At 48.7% G+C, this 19,193-nt stretch overlaps 1 protein-coding gene across 1 annotated transcript; it reads left to right on the forward strand.

The window, feature by feature from the left end:
* Positions 1-11,236: 11,236 nt before the first annotated feature.
* LOC123119386 (ankyrin repeat-containing protein At5g02620) lies at positions 11,237-17,762 on the forward strand. The gene is made up of 2 exons (XM_044539183.1): positions 11,237-12,084; positions 14,892-17,762. Exons 1-2 carry the CDS (start codon positions 11,316-11,318, stop codon positions 15,509-15,511), a joined length of 1,389 nt encoding a protein of 462 aa, XP_044395118.1. The 5' UTR covers positions 11,237-11,315; the 3' UTR covers positions 15,512-17,762.
* The last annotated feature ends 1,431 nt before the right edge of the window (positions 17,763-19,193 follow it).

Here is a 19,193-nt window from a genome sequence, read left to right on the forward strand (position 1 = left end):
AATATACCAACATCATGGATCCGCTTACCTTCCCTTCGTTGGGAGAGAAGAACAGTGGCAGATGTGACTGTTGCCTTTCTTGAAGACGGTGAGGGAGAAGGGGTTTCAGCGAAGAGTGAAATGATGGTTGCTTCGTCTGTCAAACTTAGACTGCGGGGAGGTGGGGTTTTGTGATACGATGGCTCGTTATTGCCGCGCTACGACCGGGGTGACTCTCCGCCTGCATACTGCCTTCTAATTTGGTGGATGGCATTTGGGCCCACGCGTTGCATGGCTCGCATGTCGGTGACAAAAGTATAACGGCATTCAGTAGAGGGAGACGTTTCGATGACCTAGGAGGAGCCAAAAGCGGTATTGTATCCACTATACTAGTAGTAATTGTTTTTCTGGGTAGCTGTAGAGTGTCTCCACTGTACTAGTAGTAATTGTTTCTCTCGGCCCAAGACAAAACAGCCCATCCACCCTAGTAAATAGTAAAATCAATTCAAAAGTCCATATATTTACTGAATGAGAGGCGCTACCCACACCCAGCACACTGCCCCCCAAAAAAACCTGGGTGTTCTTCTTCCTCCTCACTCCCACCCACCTCACGTCAGCTCGCTCCACTCGTACCCCCAAATTCCTCACCTCACTCCTACGGAAAACCCCAGCTCCCCTTCTTTCTCACTACTACAGAAAACTCCCAGCTCCCCTTCTTCTTCACTCGCACTACATCTAGGCTCGTCATTCGTTACTCTGCTCAAATCCGTGAGCGTGACGCGACGCCCTCGAGGAAAATGGAGTCGGCTGACCCCAGCGCCAAGAAGATGAGGCTCCCGCCAGCGGGTAGAAGCGGCGACCCCGCCCCCACCGGATCCCAAGGACCTGTTGAATCTCGGGTGGACCGCATCGGCGATCTCCCGGACGCCATCCTTGGGGAGATCATCTCGCTTCTCCCCATCAAGGATTGCTGCCAAATCCCCAGTCCTCTCAATTCGGTGGCGCCCTCTATGGTGCATCGTGCCCCTTAATCTCGACTGTCATGAACTATCTCTCTTCAATGATTTTGAAATCCCAGAGCCATCATCTCCTCCCACCAGGGCTCCGTTCAAAGCCTCTGCATCCCGTCAAGCTACCTAAGCAAGCGTACCATGCCCAGCACGGTGGATGCCTGGCTAAAATCCCCTGAATTCATAGAACTACAGCTGCTTGAGTTCTACTATTCCCCTAGAAATCACCTACCAGATACCGAACGCCATCTACCTGTGCCCTCAGCACTGATGTCCATCTCGCGGTTTTCCTCCTCTCTCCACACCGCCACCTTTGCGCTGTGCGACCTACCAGACAATCTGGTACTAAACCTTCGACTCCCATTTCTGAAGAAACTTTCACTTGTGCGGGTTCGTATATCGGAGGCCTCATTGCACAGCATCATCCACTCCAGTTTCCTGCCCTGGAGTGCTTGGTGCTTGTTTTCACAGTTAGAATCGTTGTCTCCAAATAAAGTCGCCTAACCTTGTAAGAATTGGAATTTGTTTTGATGGAAGGCATCTCATCATCCAAGATGCCCCTTCACTTCAAAGGTTGATCATTGATTCTAGTTATTCACCGTTGCAAATAACCGTCCTCTCTGCGCCTAAACTGGAGACCTTGGGTGTAATACATGATCTCTGTGCTCATTTCAATATGGTGTTTGGCTCCACAGTTCTTCAGGTACTTTACATTATCATGTACACTTGTAACCATAAGCTGCATTTTAAATTTCTGCGCATAAGTTATATGTCATCTTGGAGTACACATTTGTACTAATATTATGTTCTATGCTCAATGAAGAGTTTCTCCATGGATGGCCTATCAATGGTGCTCAAGATCTTATATATCCAAATGAATAGTTTTGATTTGAACAAGAGTATTGGCTTGCTGCAATGCTTTCCATGTCTGGAGAAGTTGTATATAAAGGTGATAATTTCACGCACATTGGAAGCCCGCATATAGTGTACTAGAATTAACCGTTCAGCTGTTGCTCTTTCGACACTCCTTTTTTTAGACCTTAACTGTTTTCAATCTTCATGTCTATTTAGGCAACATGACGGGGTAAGAAAGTTATAACCAATCGGTGGATTCGTAAGCATCGGGATTTTCTCACTTCTCATGAGATTCGATTGAAGACAATAACGCTAGAACGATACGTAGCCAACCGTGCAAACACTAGATTTGTCACATTCTTCCTGCTGAATGCGTGGTTACTATTGTCCATCAGGCTTAAGTTTATCACCAGCATGGTTTTGACGGATGGGTATGTGGAAGAGCAAAAAAGGAGTTTCAGGTGGGCAAAAGAGCTTCTGAACGTGCCGGGCTTCTATATACAACATAGTGTGGTCATAATCCAGTAAATTTTACGACCCAGGATGTTCATTCTATGTACCTGACCGATCCATTTAACTGTGACTGCCAAAAACAGTGCTGGAGTTAGATGTTGTTGCCCTTTTCAACCTGGTTTTTTTGTAAACCTGATGAACAATTAACCCTCGTGCTTTTGTACAGTTTGTAAGCTGAAGTTAGATATTCTTGCCCTTTTCAAATCGGCTGTGACTGTCATATTTTCTTTGAAGCAAGGCAAATGGCTTGCAAGTCGTTTAATTTAAAGTGAAATATTGTAACAACTAACAAATCCCAACCAAGGGAAATAACATCACTCTCGCCGGCTGCTTGAGCTCACTGTGCATTACAGAAGCCAAGTCATTAGCCCCCACCAGCACCCACAAACTTATTTCCAACTAGCACATCAAATGGGCTGTAAATTTTCATAGGAAGGGCTGCATGACCGTGACGGATTTGGATTCTGACATTTGGGACCCGCGAGGAAATAGCCTATCCAAGGTGGTGTCGACTTACTAGCCAGTCAACAAATGATTCCGCCTACCAGCCGTTGGATTGACATCCAACATCTGTCGTGTATCTTCTATCTCTTGTCTTCTTCTTCCTCCAGCCACCCAAACCAAACCACCCCGTCGGCTCCGCTTGCTCCCACCTCCCATGGCTGGCTGCGCCTCCACCGCCCTACCGTACGTACCCTCCAACGTTGGCCAGTCCCTCCCTATATCCCCCCACACGTCTTGTTATTCTCCGGCGACGTCAGCCCCAACACGCACCCGCACCCGAACCAGTCATAAGTTAACAGTCAAACAACCAGTAAAACAACCAGTAAAACAACCAGTAAAACAAACGTTGTGGCCGACCTTGGCTTTAGAGAGAGAGAGAGAGATCAGTGAATGAGAGGGAGAGAAGAGGAAGGAAGAGAGAGAGATTACATGTGGTCCCGAGATGTAAATTAACAGTCAAACAACCAGTAAAACAAACGGTTTCTTTAGGAACAAACCCGACCTGTCATAAACTAGATCAATTTTAAACCGCATGGTCAGTTGGGTTTGTTGAAATCAAAAACCAACTTTGTGGTATGTTTTTGGAAATTTTGAATAAGTGGTAGTTTTCCGGAACCCTAGCCCAAATTGTGGTCGATTTATGCTATTTACTTCAGTACAAGGAACACTAGAAATAATAAAAATAACATACAGGTCCATAGACCACCTATCAATTTTTTTCTGTTGCAGTTAGATGACCCTAGAATACTTTTACCAAGTGATGACAGTGCATCAGATGATGATGTAGACCATTTTGGTGACGAGTCTCTGCCAAATGGTGTAGGGAAAAGAAAGTTAACAAACAAGGAAAGATTGGCTCTTTTACTACAAGGAGATAAATTTGATGAGGAACAAACTGATGACCATGACATGGAGATAACATTCAACGTGGAGTTTGAGGACCTCAGCAAACATATCCTTGAGAGAAAGAGCACCGAGACGAAGACTGTCTAGGAGATGCATCAAGAAAAAATAAAGGAGAAGCGGAAAGCTAGGAAGACAGTAGGGACCCACCAGCGTCATGGCAGTACGCAAGCAAGTGCCTCTATATTACAAGCCCAAAAATATGGTTCTTCCTAATGGTTGGACATCTGGGGCTCACGCCATTGTCAACGTAGTCAATAAACGAGAGAATTACACTACGAGCGGCTGACACCAGGGACCCAGCAGGTCGCGCAGTTTTTTTTGAGGAACAAGCAGTTGTTATACTAGTTTTAGCGACGGATCAGGGTAACAACGGGGCTGTGCTGGGGCCTTGGCCCGTCTAGCCAGGGTTTTATTTATGTTTACCACATCATGTGCCCAGTTGTGTTTTTTTCTTACTGAAAATGGCTAGCCCAGTTCTAATTTTTTGAAGAAATACCCAAACGAGGGCTACTTGGTTTATCAGCCCTACTGGGCTACAAATCTTTCAAGACGAGGAGAGTTTCATTCGGTTTGCCCAGAAATGGGCTATACATTTTTAAAACACATCAAACCGGGAATTAGTTTCAATTTTTTCATTACAAGATTTTAAATTCCATTGATTTTTATGCGTGGACAATTATTTGGATTTCATATTTATATAAATTATTTTTCAAAATAGTTTGAATGTGAATCGATATTTCAGGATTAAAAATAGTTGACCGCACCGAAATATGCAAAAAATTTGTTTACTTTTTAACCGTGGCCATAATATGGGGTGTAATGCTAACAAAAAGAAGATAGGCTCCAAAAAAATTCTTAAGAATTAGCAAATGGGCTGTACATTATTAGAAATAATGCACACGAGAGCAGTGACTGTTGGATGTCCATCCAACGACTATCGTGCTTCTTCAATCTCTGCTTTTCCTGCTCCAGCCGCTCAAACAAGCGCCGGCGGGACTACCTGCTCCCTCCTCCCGCGGCCGGCTATGCTGCTGCGCAGGCCTCACCGCCCCAACGTACTCCCATCGCTGGCCTAGCCATCCCTCTACCCACCCACACCTGCTGTTATTCTCCGGCGACGGCATACGAACCAGTAAACCCTCGTACAGTCGTACTCCCCTACGCGTGGGAAATACTGTCGAGTCTTCCCTGCCTCCGTGTCGTTCCCTTCCTAGGCCTCGCTGTCGTCCACCGCCTTGGTGCTCTCGGCGCGGCCTGGTCAACGTGGTCAATGAACGACATCCATCGGAAGTGGACTGTATGTGGAGAGGCTGACAGCTGGGTCCACGGCCGCACGCAAGAAAATGCCTCCTTATTACGCGCAAAATAATGATTCCTCCACCTGACAGCTAGGACCCATGGGAAGGGCTTATGTATTTCACAGAAAAAACGTTCCCCCCGCTGACAGGTCGGACCCACCAGCTAGATCTTCGCATGCAAGGAAGAGCCTCCTTATGACGCAGAAAAAAATGAATACCCCCTGCTAGCTGGGACCCACCATAGTGGGTGGCTGACTTGTGGGCCTACTAAGTTGACGGGGACAGAGGGCTTTGTCAACTTAGTAAATATGAACGATTCTAGCTCCAGTGACCGTACGATGTTCATCCAACGGCCATAGTGCTTCCTCAACCTCTGGTCTTCTTGCTCCAGCCGCCCAAAGCAGCGCCGGTTGTGCCGTCTGCTCCTGCCTCCCGTGGCCGGCTGTGCTGCCGTGGAGGCCTCACTGCCCCCATACTACTCCCACCGCTGGCCAGGCCATCCCTCCACTCACACACACCCCCTGTTATTCTGTGGTGATGGCAGCCTCACACCGCAGCCGAACCAGTGAACCCTCGTACTTCTCTCCGCATGGGCATCCACTCCTGTGTCTTCCCCGGCTCCGCGTCATCCCCTTCCTAGGCCTCACCGTCGTCCACTACATTGGTGCTCTCGGCGCCGCGTGGTCAATGTGATCAACAACCGACTTCCATCGGAAGACTACTGTACGTGGAGAGGCTGACAGCTGGGTCCACCGCCGGAGCTGGGTCCACGGCCACAACCCAGTTTTTTCGTGATTTGCCAAGTAAGTCATTTTGTCAGGCATGTTGGGCTGCAAATCTTTCAAGACGAGGAGAGCTTCGTTCGGCTGGCCGAGTAAATGGCCTATCAGTAATGAGAAATGGGCTGTACATTTTTAAAACACATCAAACCGGCAATTGGTTTCAAATTTCTTTTTTTTCATTTTGAGATTTTAAATTGCATTGATTTTGATGCGTGGACAATTTGTTGGATTTTATATTGATATACATTTATTTTTAAAATCAGTTTGAATGTGACTCGAAATTTCGGGATTAAAAACAGTTCGGACCGCACCGAAATATGCAAAATTTCATATAATTTTTTAACCGTGGCCACAATATGACCTGTAATGCTAACAAAAAGAATATAGGCTCAAAAAACACTTAAGAATTAGCAAATGGGCTGTAAATTATTAGAAATAATGGTAGATTGATTGTATGTTGTTTTCCACAGATTTGAGGCTTTCCTAAAAAATAAGGTTGACGCACAAGCAGTGACTGTTGGATTTCCATCCAACGGCCGTCATGCTTCTTCAATCTCTGCTCTTCCTGATCCAACCGCTCAAACAAGCGCCGGCGGGAGTGCCTGCCCCCTCCTCCCCGCGTCCGGCTATGCTGCCGCGCAGGCCTCACCGCCCCACCGTACTCCCATCGCTGGCCTAGCCATCCCTCTACTCACCCACACCTGCTGGTATTCTCCGGCAACAGCAGACAAACTAGTAAACCCTCATACAGTCGTACTCCCCTCCGCGTGGGAAACAACTGCCGAGTCTTCCCTGCCTCCATGTCGTTCCCTTCCTAGGCCTCGCCGTCGTCCACAGCCCTGGTGCTCTCGGCGCGGCCTGGTCAACGTGGTCAACGACCGACATGCATCTGAAGTGGACTGTACGTGGAGAGGCTGACAGCTGGGTCCACGGCCGCACGCAAGGAAATGCCTCCTTATTACGCGCAAAATAATTATTCCTCCACCTGGCATCTGGGACCCACCGAAAGGGCCTCTGTATTTCGCGAAAAAAACGTTACCGCCGCTGACAGCTTGGACCCACCAGCTATATCTTCGCACGCAAGGAAGTGCCTCCTTATTACGCACAAAAAAATGAATACTCCCCCTGCTAGCTGGGACCCAGTATAGTGGTAGGCTGACTTGTGGGCCTACTAAGTTGACGGGGACGGAGGGCTTTGTCAACTTAGTCAATATGCACGATTCTAGCTCCACTGACCGTACGATGTCCATCCAACGGCCGTAGTGCTTCTTCAACCTCTGGTCTTCTTGTTCCAGCCGCCCAAACCAGCGCCGGTCGTGCCTCGTACTCCTGCCTCCCGTGGCCGGCTGCGATGCAGCGGAGGCCTCACCGCCCCTACTACTCCCACCACTGGCCAGGCCATCCCTCTACTCACTCACACCCCCTGTTATTCTGCGGCGACGGCAGCCTCACACCGCAGCGAACCAGTGAACCCTCATACTCCTCTACGCGTGGGCATCCAATGCCGCGTCTTCCCCGGCTCTGTGTCGTCCCCTTCCTAGGCCTCGCCGTCGTCCACCGCCCTGGTGCTCTCGGCGCGGCGTGGTCAACGTGGTCAAGGAACGGCTTCCATCGGACGTGGACTGTACGTGGAGAGGCTGACAGCTGGGTCCACGGCCGCAGCAAGGCAGTGCCTCCTTATTACGCGCAAAATAATTATTCATCCACCTGACAGCGGGGACCCACCGGACGGGCCACCGTATTTCGCGAGAAAAAATGTTTCCCCCTGACTGCTGGGACCCACCAGCTACATCTTCGCAAGCAAGAAAGTGCGTCCGGGCAAAAAAAAAACACGATTCGCCCCCCTGACTGTTGGGACCCTCCAGCTACATCTTCGCACGCAAGGAACTGCCTGACAATCGGGACCCACCTCGTCGAAGCGTACGTAGCGTTGTCATTCTGGTCGCGAACGTGTACGTACATACTGATCGATGTAGAGGCGCGCACGTGTCATAGTAGAGGCGCGCACGTAGCATGTACACGTACGTACAACGGCCAGTGTGCAAGAAAGAAAATACGGCCACGTACGTACAGACGGGTAGGGTCTCGAACGCCTACTCGCGCATACGTACGGCCAGGGCTCGTGTACATGGCTGGGTCGGAACGGAGAAACAACGTCGTCGTCGTGTTCATGGGGAGCCAACCGGCTGGGTCAGAACGGAATGCGTCGTCGTGTTCATCGGGAGGGCTTGGACGGAACAGCCGATGAAAATGAGGCATGGCGTACCGCAGAACGGAGGAAACGACCTTGTGTTCGATCGGCCACGTTCGAAACGGGATCCTGTTCATCTGAGGGGTCTGGCGTACCGCAAAACGGAGGAAACGGACCTCCTACGGTCGAAACGGGGGTCCTGTTGATCGTGAGGAGTATGGCGTACCATAAAACGGAGGAAACAGACTTGTGTTGGAGCGCTACGGTCGAAACGGGGGTCCTGTTCATCGGGAGGGGTGTGGCGTACCGCAAAACGGGACTCCACGGGATACTGTTCATCTCCACCGTCGACCCCCTCTAGCCTCCACGGGCTACTGTTCATCCACCGTCGACCTCGTCCAGCCTCCACCTGCGACTGTTCATCCACGGGCTCCTGTCCATCCAGCCTCCACTGCGCGCTACTCCACCGGCTGTTGTTCAACCAGCCCTCTCCACGGGCTCCTGTTCAACCACCCCTCCACGGGCTACTATTCGTCCTGCCCTTCACCGTCTACTGTTCATCCTGCCCTCCACGGGGTGGTCCTGTTCATCCAGCCCTCCACGGGGTCCTATTCATCCAGCCCTCCACGGGGTCCTGTTCATCCAGCCCCAACCGGCTCGATCGATCGGGGTACTGTTCATCCAGAGGCAACACCACAGGGTCCCGTTCATCCACCCGCACCGGGAACTGTTCATCCAAACCCCCCCGCAACGCTCACTGTTCATCCAGAGGCAGCATCGATCCGCTTCAGTTAGCAGCAGTAGCGAAGGAATCACTCGATCGGGTTCAGTTAACAGCCATCGATCGATCGCTCGGGTTCAGTAACGCGTAGCCTGCAGTGCAATCGCTCGGGTTCAGTTAGAGCCCAATGCCTCGCTCGGGTTCAGTTAGACCCCAACGCCTCGCACACATGCGTGTACGTACGAGAGTAACGCGCATCGCTCGGCCCCGACCACCCACCGTAACCGGGGACTCCCCGATATTTTCCGCGCCCTCGCTTCTACCATGGTTTTTCCCGTCATGGACGGCCCAAAGAATGTCATGCAGCTGCGTCTCCGGCCCGCCCAGGACGAAAAGCCCATTTGCTGTCATGATTTTTTGTCATAGAAGTAGGGCCCCACCACATCTATGATGATACCGGGTTTTGTCACAATTATCGTCATAGAAGTGTCATAAGTATGACAGAAAAGATTTTCGTTCGGCCCAAAATGTCACGGATGTGTCTTTTTTTTAGTGCTAGCAATAATAATGGTGTTTCTTTTGGAATTAACTAAGAATAAGCTTACATCTGAGCCAAGGGAAGGAAAAACTGTAATAGGCCTTTCCTGTTTAGGAGTATGGCGACAACTTAGCTGTCAATACAGAAACTATTATCCATAGAAAACCAGCCTGTCGTGTAAACTTTTTCAGACAACTTGCAGTTGATTTTTTCTTGCTTATGTATTTAAGTTCACTTCCTAGGCGTCCCTCGCGTCGCCCCCACCCTGGGCGACTCGTGGGCTCTCCAACCCTAGGCGCCGCCGCTGCCCTCTCCTCCTCCCCTCCTCGCGCCGCCGCCGGGTGAAACCCGCGTGCCAGACGGCGGCGGTGGGGGGACTCCCTCTCCCGGCTCCCCTTCCTTCGCGGGCGGCGGATCAAGGCGGCAGGCGGCGGTGTCCTGCGGCGCTCGCGGTTTGGCGCGACGTGGCAGGCCTCGGCGAGCGGTGGCGGGGCGCGCGGCGGCGGGCCTCGGCAGGCGGTGGCGGCTGCGCGCGGGGCTGACTCCGGGACGATGGCGTGGGCACGGATCCATCGCGGATCTGGTCCTGCGGGCGCGGTCTCGGCCTCCCCTGCTCGGCCGACGGGTCTCGGTTGGGGGGGGGCTTCTCCTTGCTGAGATCTGGCAGTGGGATCATCCAGATCCTGGCAAGGATGGCGGCGACCCGTGCACGAGAGATGGAGGTCTTCAATCATATCTGGGTGAAAACCTGCTTTTGGCTATTGCCAAGGCCGGTGATGGCGACGCTGTCTGCGTCGTTCCCTTCCTGAAGGCATCGCCGTGGAGAAGTTCAAGGCCACTCTCTGCTACCTTCGGGGGAAACCCTAGATCAGTAGATCGGATGACGGCGGCTCTCTGGTGTCGTTTCCTCCATGGGGGCGTCATTCTTGGAGGTGCACACGGGCTCGAGGGACTAGAGGACGGCGACTTTGGTGGAGTGGTGCTTCATCTTACACATTGATGGTGGCGGATCTCGACGGCGTGGCGCTGTGGAGACTCGGCGTCTGATGCGCGGAGATGGACTCGTGCAGGAGGAGGAAGCTATCTGGCGTCATGGTGGCGTTGATGGCAGATAGGCCTGGCAAGGTCGGTGCTTCAGTTCTGCTGTGAGGATGGACCGAGGGATGATGGAGGTGACGGCCCTTGCAGCGTGCGCTGCTCACTGGGAGTGTGCCAGGCCGGTGTGGGACCCAATCCAGGTAGTGTCTTGGATGGGACACCCGGCTTTAGATGTTAGGCTTTGATGCAATGTCTGTTTTGTATTAGGCCCGGACATACGGCACGCCTTCATTAAGTAGATAGGAGTAGCAACGGTGTTGCCAAGATGGGTGGCTTCCGGCTTATTGATGTATCACCTTGTATGGTCTTTGTGAATAATTAATAATATGGCTGCATGCACCGTACAGATGTAGAGGCCGGGGGTATATCCTCCTTTTTAAAAAAAATAAATTAAGTTCACTTCCAACTTAAAAAAGAGAACCTTTTCTAATGCAGATTACAGAACGATGGTATTTAATATGCCATTCCGATAGGTTATTGTGTACTATTCCCTCGATTTCAAAATAAATGACCCAGCTTTATACTAATTTTGTACTAAAGTTAGTATAAAGTTAAGTCATCTATTTTGGAACGGAGGAAGTAATAATGATTGATAAAGGACCTCCAGCTGGTGCCTTCATCTTCACAAAATCGTTAAAGAAAGACCGGCCTTAGTGGTTGCATCCAAGTAGTCCGTGTCATCAAATTGTGCAGAATCAAATTCGAACCGAACCAAAGGATCGGAGTAAAGCTGCTACACACAATGAACGATTCCTAACCAAGTGGACGAATAACAACTTTTGTTGTCTCTATATATTTTGAGGCTGCAGCTAACTGTACTATATATACACATAGAGGGAGAACTGCTCCATCGTGCTACTTAGTACAACGTACTATACCAATTACCACTAGAGAATACACAGCACGTCAGGTTGACGCCAATGGAGTCGGGGGGAAAAGCACCTTCCGGGCCGCCAAAGGACAAGGAGGCAAACGCAAAACCGGCGGTGGTGCAGCAGCACCCCAAGCTGCTGATGGCCGCCCGAAAGGGCCACTGGACACCGCTAAATGTTCTTATGGGCAATAGCGGTGCCGGCGCCACTCCGCCGGCGGTTCATGCTGTCCCGCCCGGAGGCCTCATCAACATCGTCATCGATGACGAGCAGGCCGACGTCGTTGATAATTCTGCAATGACGATCACCTTGGACGTGGAGCTGAACAACGTCCTCCATGTCGTGGCGTCCAGTGGAGACGGTGACGAGTTCCTGGAGAGCGCGAGGGGCATCTACTGCACGGCCAAGCACCTCCTGGACGCACGCAACAAGAAGGGCGACACGCCCTTCCATTGCGCTGCTAGAGCTGGGATGCTGAAAATGGTCACTCACCTCATCTGTCTGGCGAAAGCTGAGGGCGGCGACGACAGGGTGAAGGCAGCACTGAGGAAGCAGAACGAGCAGGGGGAGACGGCTCTCCATGCGGCCCTCCGCTTGTCGGACAAGGAGACAGTTCGGGCAATGGTCCATGAGTTATGGGTCGCGGATCCAAAACTGACTCGTTTCCCTCTTGCAAGCGGCACGTCGCCACTGTACCTGGCCGTCTCGTTAGGGCGTGAGGATATTGCCGAGGGACTGCATGAGCAGGACCCGGGGCTCTCCAACTCTGGACCAAATGGACAAAACGTCTTGCATGTTGCCGTTCTCAGGAGCACAAGTGAGTTACACTATATGCTACTATATCATTCATCATAACACATCATGCATGGTAAAATCTGGTTTAAACTTGTTAGACTTTTAAACTCGCCAATGTTATGTTTTCATTGTCTGGTTGTTATTAAGATAATAGATCACCATTGCCCTGGTTATGCTTATACCTGGCCATCCGTCGGCCGGGCCGGGCCTACCAAAGCCCGATGCAGAAAACCTAGGCCCAAGCCCGGCCCGGCCCGGCCGCCAGGCCTAAAAATCAGGCTCAATCCCGACCCATCAGTCAAAAGCCCATCGGGCCTCGGGCCAGGCCTCTTCCTTAAACCACAAATATGACGGGCCTGAGCCCGGCCCGGCCTGGCCATTGGGCTTAAAATCTAGGCCCAGGCCCGGCCTGTGGGCAAAGGTCGGGTCGGGTCAGGCCGTCCGGGCCGGGTTGCCCATGACCAGGTATAGTTATGCTTTAATTAATTTGAAATCATGTGTCCATCAGATATACCATTGAAACAAAATATGAAATGACCCACTAAACCTCCGTCAAGTTGGTCTCTTTCATGCACGCACTTTTCTTTTTGTCATGACCATGCAATTTTATTTAGTCGCAACTTTCGCCCATTACATAAATTGAATATGCTTAAGATATTTGTAAGATGATATGGGTTGATATAATGGTCTTAAAAGAGCCTCAAATTAGTAAATATGAACATATAAATGAATATTCTATCTTCCCTTGTTGCAGCATTAGCTAGGATGTTGTATTTCCATGCATTTGCTACCTTTTGTTTGAACTTTGGAAACCTCTCGCTAGTTGGTGTTCACCAAACACAAACATATATGTCTTTCTTTCTTTATATATTTGCTACTCCCTCGGTTCTAGATGAAATGAAATTCTAGGTTTGTCCTAAGTCAAACTTGTTCAAGTTTAAGCATGTCCATAGGAAAATATGAGATCTACACAACATCAAATATATAGTATAAAGCATTCTTTTTGAAAGGACCTAATCGAGCTAATTTTGTGTTCTAGATGTTAGTATATTTTTCAATAGGCTTGATCAAACTTGAGTAAGTTTGATCCGGAGAAAGCCATAACTTTAATTAATTTAGAGCCGAGGGAGAATTTTTGAGTTGACTGCTGATATACCATCAAATACATCCATGGGAAGAATTATACCAAAAAAGGCTTTCACCCCGCTTTATAAATAAAGCAAACCGCCGAGAACACACATACAAGCATAGTTCAGAACAGACACACACCCAAGTCTCACGACACAAAGTACATAGGTTCTGCTGAGGGCACAGCTAAACAAGCCCTAAAAATAAAAGGAAACACAAGGGGCGCCGGCACGGCGACTAATGGCGGCCCTAATCAGGCTCCGGTGGCGGCGGGGGAGCAGGCGGCGACAGACAAGCGGCCATCGAGCAGAGGTCGGCATTGAAGGCGGTGATGGCGTCCCGGTCCGAAGGGCAGCTAAGCGGCCGCCAGAGCTGCAAGTAACCAGACAGTTTGAATAGAGCGTCAGTGGCCCGCCGAAGAGGAATGCGCTGGATCACAAGTTTATTGCGGATCGTCCAGAGGGTCCACGCTAGCGCCCCAATCTCAAGCCACCTAATGTGGCGAGAAGGTAGGGGGGATATCTGGAGTTCGGCGAATAGGTCGGGGAAGTTGGTGTGACACCAATTGCCACCGACCACCTACCTAAAGCAGCTCCATAGAAACTGAGCAGACATGCACGTGAAGAAGATGTGATTCGAGTCTTCGGGAACATCGCAAAGCGGGCAGATGCCCGTCCCAGGGCCGTTGCGCTTGCGGACCTCCACCCCAGACGGGATCCGTGCGCGAATCCATTGCCACATGAAGATCCGGATCTTCAGAGGCAGATGGATGGACCAAACCGCCGGGAGGGGGGCGGGGCGATGGAGGGAGCAATTGCCTGGTAGAGGGACTTGGTGGAGAATTGGCCGGAAGGCTCAAGACGCCACCTAACCTGGTCCGGGCCAGAGTCGACGGCCGGTTCGTGCAGGGCGATGCAATCAAGCAACTCGCGCCAAGCGGCGGATTCCGAAGGACCGAACGGTCTCCGGAAGGTGAGGCGCCCTAAGTCAATAAGGGCCCTCTCGACGGAGATGGTTGGGTCCACAGCGATGGAGAAGAGGTCGGGGAACCGCGCCGCGAATGGGGAGTCACCAGCCCAATGGTCGAACCAGAACAAGGTCGCAGAACCCGAACCAACCGAGATGGATGTCCCAATGTGGAGGACCGGCAGAAGCTGGATAATCGACTGCCAAAACTGAGAGCCGCCTGAACGCTGACAGAAAGCAAGGGGTTGTCCACGCAGGTACTTGGCCCGGATTATATCTAACCAGAGGCCGCCTTGCCCTTGCGAAATGCGCCAAAGCCATCGGGATAGGAGAGCAATATTCATGCGCTTCGAGCACACGATACCTAGTCCTCCTTGGTCCCGAGGCTTACAAATGTCAGGCCAGCTAACCATATGGTATTTCTGCTTATTCTTGTATCTTAACTTCATAAAATAGTTGGTGCTCATGCGGTGGTGGAGGTAGGGGGGCCCGGCAGGAGTTATATATGGCTTCCCCGATGATCCCACGTTGGCACATATAAATGCTTAATTTGTACACTTGACCCCTTAGATTTAGGGAAAGTACATGTATTAGTACAATTTGGCCACTGTCATCAAAAGTTTGACTCATTAGGCTCCCCCAATCATTGATTCCTGGCTCCTCCACCGAGCTCATGTGTCACTCTATCTACCTTTATTATAACATTTTTGTGGGGTTACTTTATAATAACTGTAGGTATGACAAAAAATCTTCTGAAATGGAACAATCACCTCAGCAAACAAGGGGAACAAACAAATGAGAGCACACCTCTACATTTGGCAGCCTCATGTGGGTTTCTTGAAACAGTAAAGTGTCTACTAGACGCTGAGGAATCTCTTGCATATCAGTGCGACGACAAGGGGTCATTCCCCATACATGAGGCGGTTAAGGAAAAGCAAGTCAGTGTAGTTTGCACCTTGCTCAAAATTTGCCCGGACTGCGCCCAGCTACGTGATGCCGAGGGCAAGACCTTCCTCCATGTAGCTGCCAAACAAGGCTACGCAAAACTATTTCCTCCTGTTTTACAGGTTTTATTACAAGAAAAGCAGATGTTTGCAGCCATCATGAATATGCAGGATGATGATGGCAACACTGGGTTGCACCTTGCTGTCGAGGCCGGAATTTTAGAAACGGTGTGCTTTTTACTGTGGGACAAGGAAGTTATGTTAAATTTATCAAATAACGAGAGGGAAACTGCACTGGATCTTTCACAGCGCATGCGGACCCCAGGTGTCCTTTTTGGTTTGGTATGTGATCTAACTCCCTTAATGATGGGACCTGCATTACTTTATAGTATGCCTATGTTATTTAATTGAAATTTTATATTAGAATAATAATAATCATAGCAAATATAGTTACACTATTTCAATAGATTTTGTATATAAATAGTCGTTGTTAGAAAAGTTTGAGTGCATGAATCTAAGAAGTTATATATATTTCAGAATGGAATCATATAAAAGGCAATTTATTTTATGTAGTTAATTTTATCATAGCTTTTTTTGGCTAAAGATGCCTAATCCTAAGACTTTAGTCATACGTTTAATGTAAACTCCATCTTTAACAAATGAGTCTTACTGATTGCCACCCCGCTATAGATCTCACCCCCATTGGTAGGAGGAGCCCCTCCGTATCCATTGGTAGAAATTAAAGGACCACCTGGCAACTTTGGGCATTGCTACTCGCTCCTTTTAGTTTTTTTGTCTCTAAGAAAAAACTTGTGGTGCTTTGTGATCACTACGTTCACGTAAAGGAGACCTTGGACAAGTCGTCTATTGTTCTTCTCCTAGCTCTTCTAGATGATATTCTCTCGGTAAACTAATATAAGAAGTCATATAAAATATGTAAACTAATATAAGACATTTTAGATCACTTATTGTCTCTAGAAAAAAAACTTGTGGTGCTTTGTGACCACTACGTTCACATAGGGCGTGTTTGGTTGCCTGGGTGCATCTGTCATGTATTGCATGAAGGAGCTTGGCTGGGGCTGGCCTGGTTTAGCTCATGCAAAAATGGGTTGAAATGTGTGTTTGGTGTACTGCATGAGACGAGACAGGCTCAGCTCAGATTTTGTTTGGTTTGTTGCATGTGTGGTTGCATGAGAGATGCAGGATACAACATATGTTGTTTGGTAGGTTGTATGATGTGAAATTTGACTCTAGGGTGCTTGTTCATGTATGTAAAATAATTAGAATATAATTTTAGTGACATGCACTCCAGACTAGATATCTTTGCTGATTGAAGTAATAAAAGAATATATATTCACATGTCTTCAAAATTGCAGAGATGATTTAAGTAAGAAAAACAAAAATTTAGCAACATGTTTGCTATTTGTACAAGTATATAAGCAGTTTATATACACATAAGCAATTGATGGCACAAAATAGCTAAAGAAATGCATCATGATAATAGAGAGTGCACATAAATCAGGTATCCAGTGCAAGTACACCTTAAGAGTCCACATATTTTAGAGCCACAAATTCATATGATCCATATTACAGTCCAACACATCCTAGAGTTCACATATTAGATAGCCACAAATTCATATTGTCCACATTACAGTCCAACAAAGGAACATAACATAGGGTCCATGTTACATTCCTTCGCATATATATATAGGGGCATGGTTTTTCTGACCAAATACAATAAAATATGGTCAGCTTCGTTAGGTGAATTAGCACATATTTGCTCACACTCCACCCTTGGGCACTTCATCGCTAGTCACAGGCACTCCATCCTTTGGCAGTCCATCCTTGGGCACGGGCACTCCACCGTTGACCTTGGAGAGGTGGTGCATGACCCAGCGAGTGCGACGAGTCTCCGACATTTGCACGAATGAGTGACTCCTAGCCCTGTTGGCATTCTCGTTGAGATAATCCAAGACAATCAACAGATCATCCTCGGTAAAACCAGGGAGCTCCATGACAGCATCATAAAGTTCAGGATGTGCCTCTCCAATGGACTTGATAGCAATAGCAACTTCACGGAAAGCTTCGGACATGTTGCTCATGACCAAAACTTCTTCTTCACTCATCAAGCTAGCCCTTTTCCTTTTGCCAGTGGAGCTAGAAGCATCCTTACATGGTTCCTTCCCATGAGCAGCAGCAGCTTCCCCATGAGCAGCAGCAGTGTCACTCAATCCAGGTTCATTCCCATCAACAACAAATTCAGAACCACAAGCTTCAAGGTTTACAAATGAGGAGGAGGTTCCCACCATTGAAGGAACCCCAAAAGCCTTGGACAAGTCGCCTACTGTTCTTCTCCTAGCTCTTCTAGATGCTATTCTCTCTGTAAACTAATATAAGAAGTGATATAAAATATGTAAACTAATATAAGACATTTTAGATCACTTACTAGAACAATGAACGTGCGTTACAACGAGATATAAAATATTTGTGTTAGCTTTTGATTTAACTGTTCATAATAATGTGATTGTGTAAATAAATGTTTACCAAATTCTGCCCATAAATTACCTTATATTTTGATCAGAAGTTTGGTAAGTAAATTAAAGTGAAATTGGTTCAGAAGGTAAATAAATTAAGTTGATTCATTATCATAAAGGGAATGTTGGACGAAGGGGTGGTGGAAAGAAATGTGAAATGGGAATCTTACATTCTTTTTAAGTAGTATAGACATTAGTTTACAAAGGAAGTAGTTATGTTGCCAAATCTGGTTGTCAACACCTTTATGCACATGGAAACAAATTCTCTGCAGATATATTAGAAGACTGTTGTTGAATACTATCACGTTAATTACTATCTTTCTTTCTTTTTGCAGGTCCGACGGGTTTCGATCCACAAACTTTTAGTGCATGCTGATGCTCAGTACGGTGTTCATAGTAAAACCCGCATCCCTGAACTAAATGAGGAGAAGGAAGAAAAAAGGATCTCGGATTCGACACAGACCATTGGGGTTGTGTCAGCGCTACTCGTGACGATTTCCTTTGCGGTAGCTTTCACCATACCCGGAGGCTATCGAACAGATGATGACCCTAAGGTCGATAATATTAAGGGCGGCATGCCGGTGCTTGTCACAAGCCACTCTCTTCAGGCATTCATTATCGCCAACAACCTGGCGTTGCTCTGCTCCGCCATGGCCACCATCAGCCTCATGTACGCCGGAGTGACCACTGTCGACATCAGCATGCGCATGAAAGCCTTCGTCATGTCCATCTTCTTCCTCAACAGCTCAGCCCGAACGCTGGCTGCGGCGTTTGCGTTGGGCATGTACGCGACGCTGGTTCCTGCGGCTGGCGCAGCAGTTACTCTTACGGTTATAGGCACCACTATCACGCTGCTTGACGTTGCTTGGTTCACGTACATGACATCCAAGGATCAGCTAGTGCTTCGGAAGAGGATGGGTGTTGGCGTGGCCTTGAAATGGTTTGCGCTTTTGGTCCTACGTGGGGTGCTGGCGTGTCTCTGGCCGTACGTCATAATCGGCGGTTTCTTAGCCTATATTACATTATGGAGTAAGTGAAATTAATTCAAGAGTTCATGCTCAACGTGCTACCCTCATGGCCTCATTCATAGTAATGATTTTATGTTTCCTAGTCTACTTCAGGGACAGTAGTTTTTGGTACTGTATTTCTTTTCCACCGTGTGTGGTGTAGCTAGGTTTGCTCGTCACTTGATTCTTACTGATCTCTGTTTGCTCCAGCCTTCAGGGATGCACATTTCTTTTTCTTTTTTTAACATCAGTACAGACACAAGCGCTCATACATACGCGCATACACACCCTTATGAACGCACAAACGCACACCTTACCCTTATGAGCACCTCCGAAAGACTGAGCCGGCATATCATCTTCAAATTTACGAAGTCACCGTAGGCGTCTCGTCGTCGGCGGGAACGTCTCCTCTCACTGAAAGCACATCGCCGGAAATCCTAAAATAAATCCAGAAATTATGCGAGCACCAGGACTTGAATCCTGGTGGGCTGGGATATCACTGTCTCTCTAACCGTCCAACCACAGGTTGGTTCACGATGCACATTGCTTTTT

The sequence above is a fragment of the Triticum aestivum genome, chromosome 5D (assembly GCF_018294505.1).
Source record: "Triticum aestivum cultivar Chinese Spring chromosome 5D, IWGSC CS RefSeq v2.1, whole genome shotgun sequence".
Taxonomy (NCBI): domain Eukaryota; kingdom Viridiplantae; phylum Streptophyta; class Magnoliopsida; order Poales; family Poaceae; genus Triticum; species Triticum aestivum.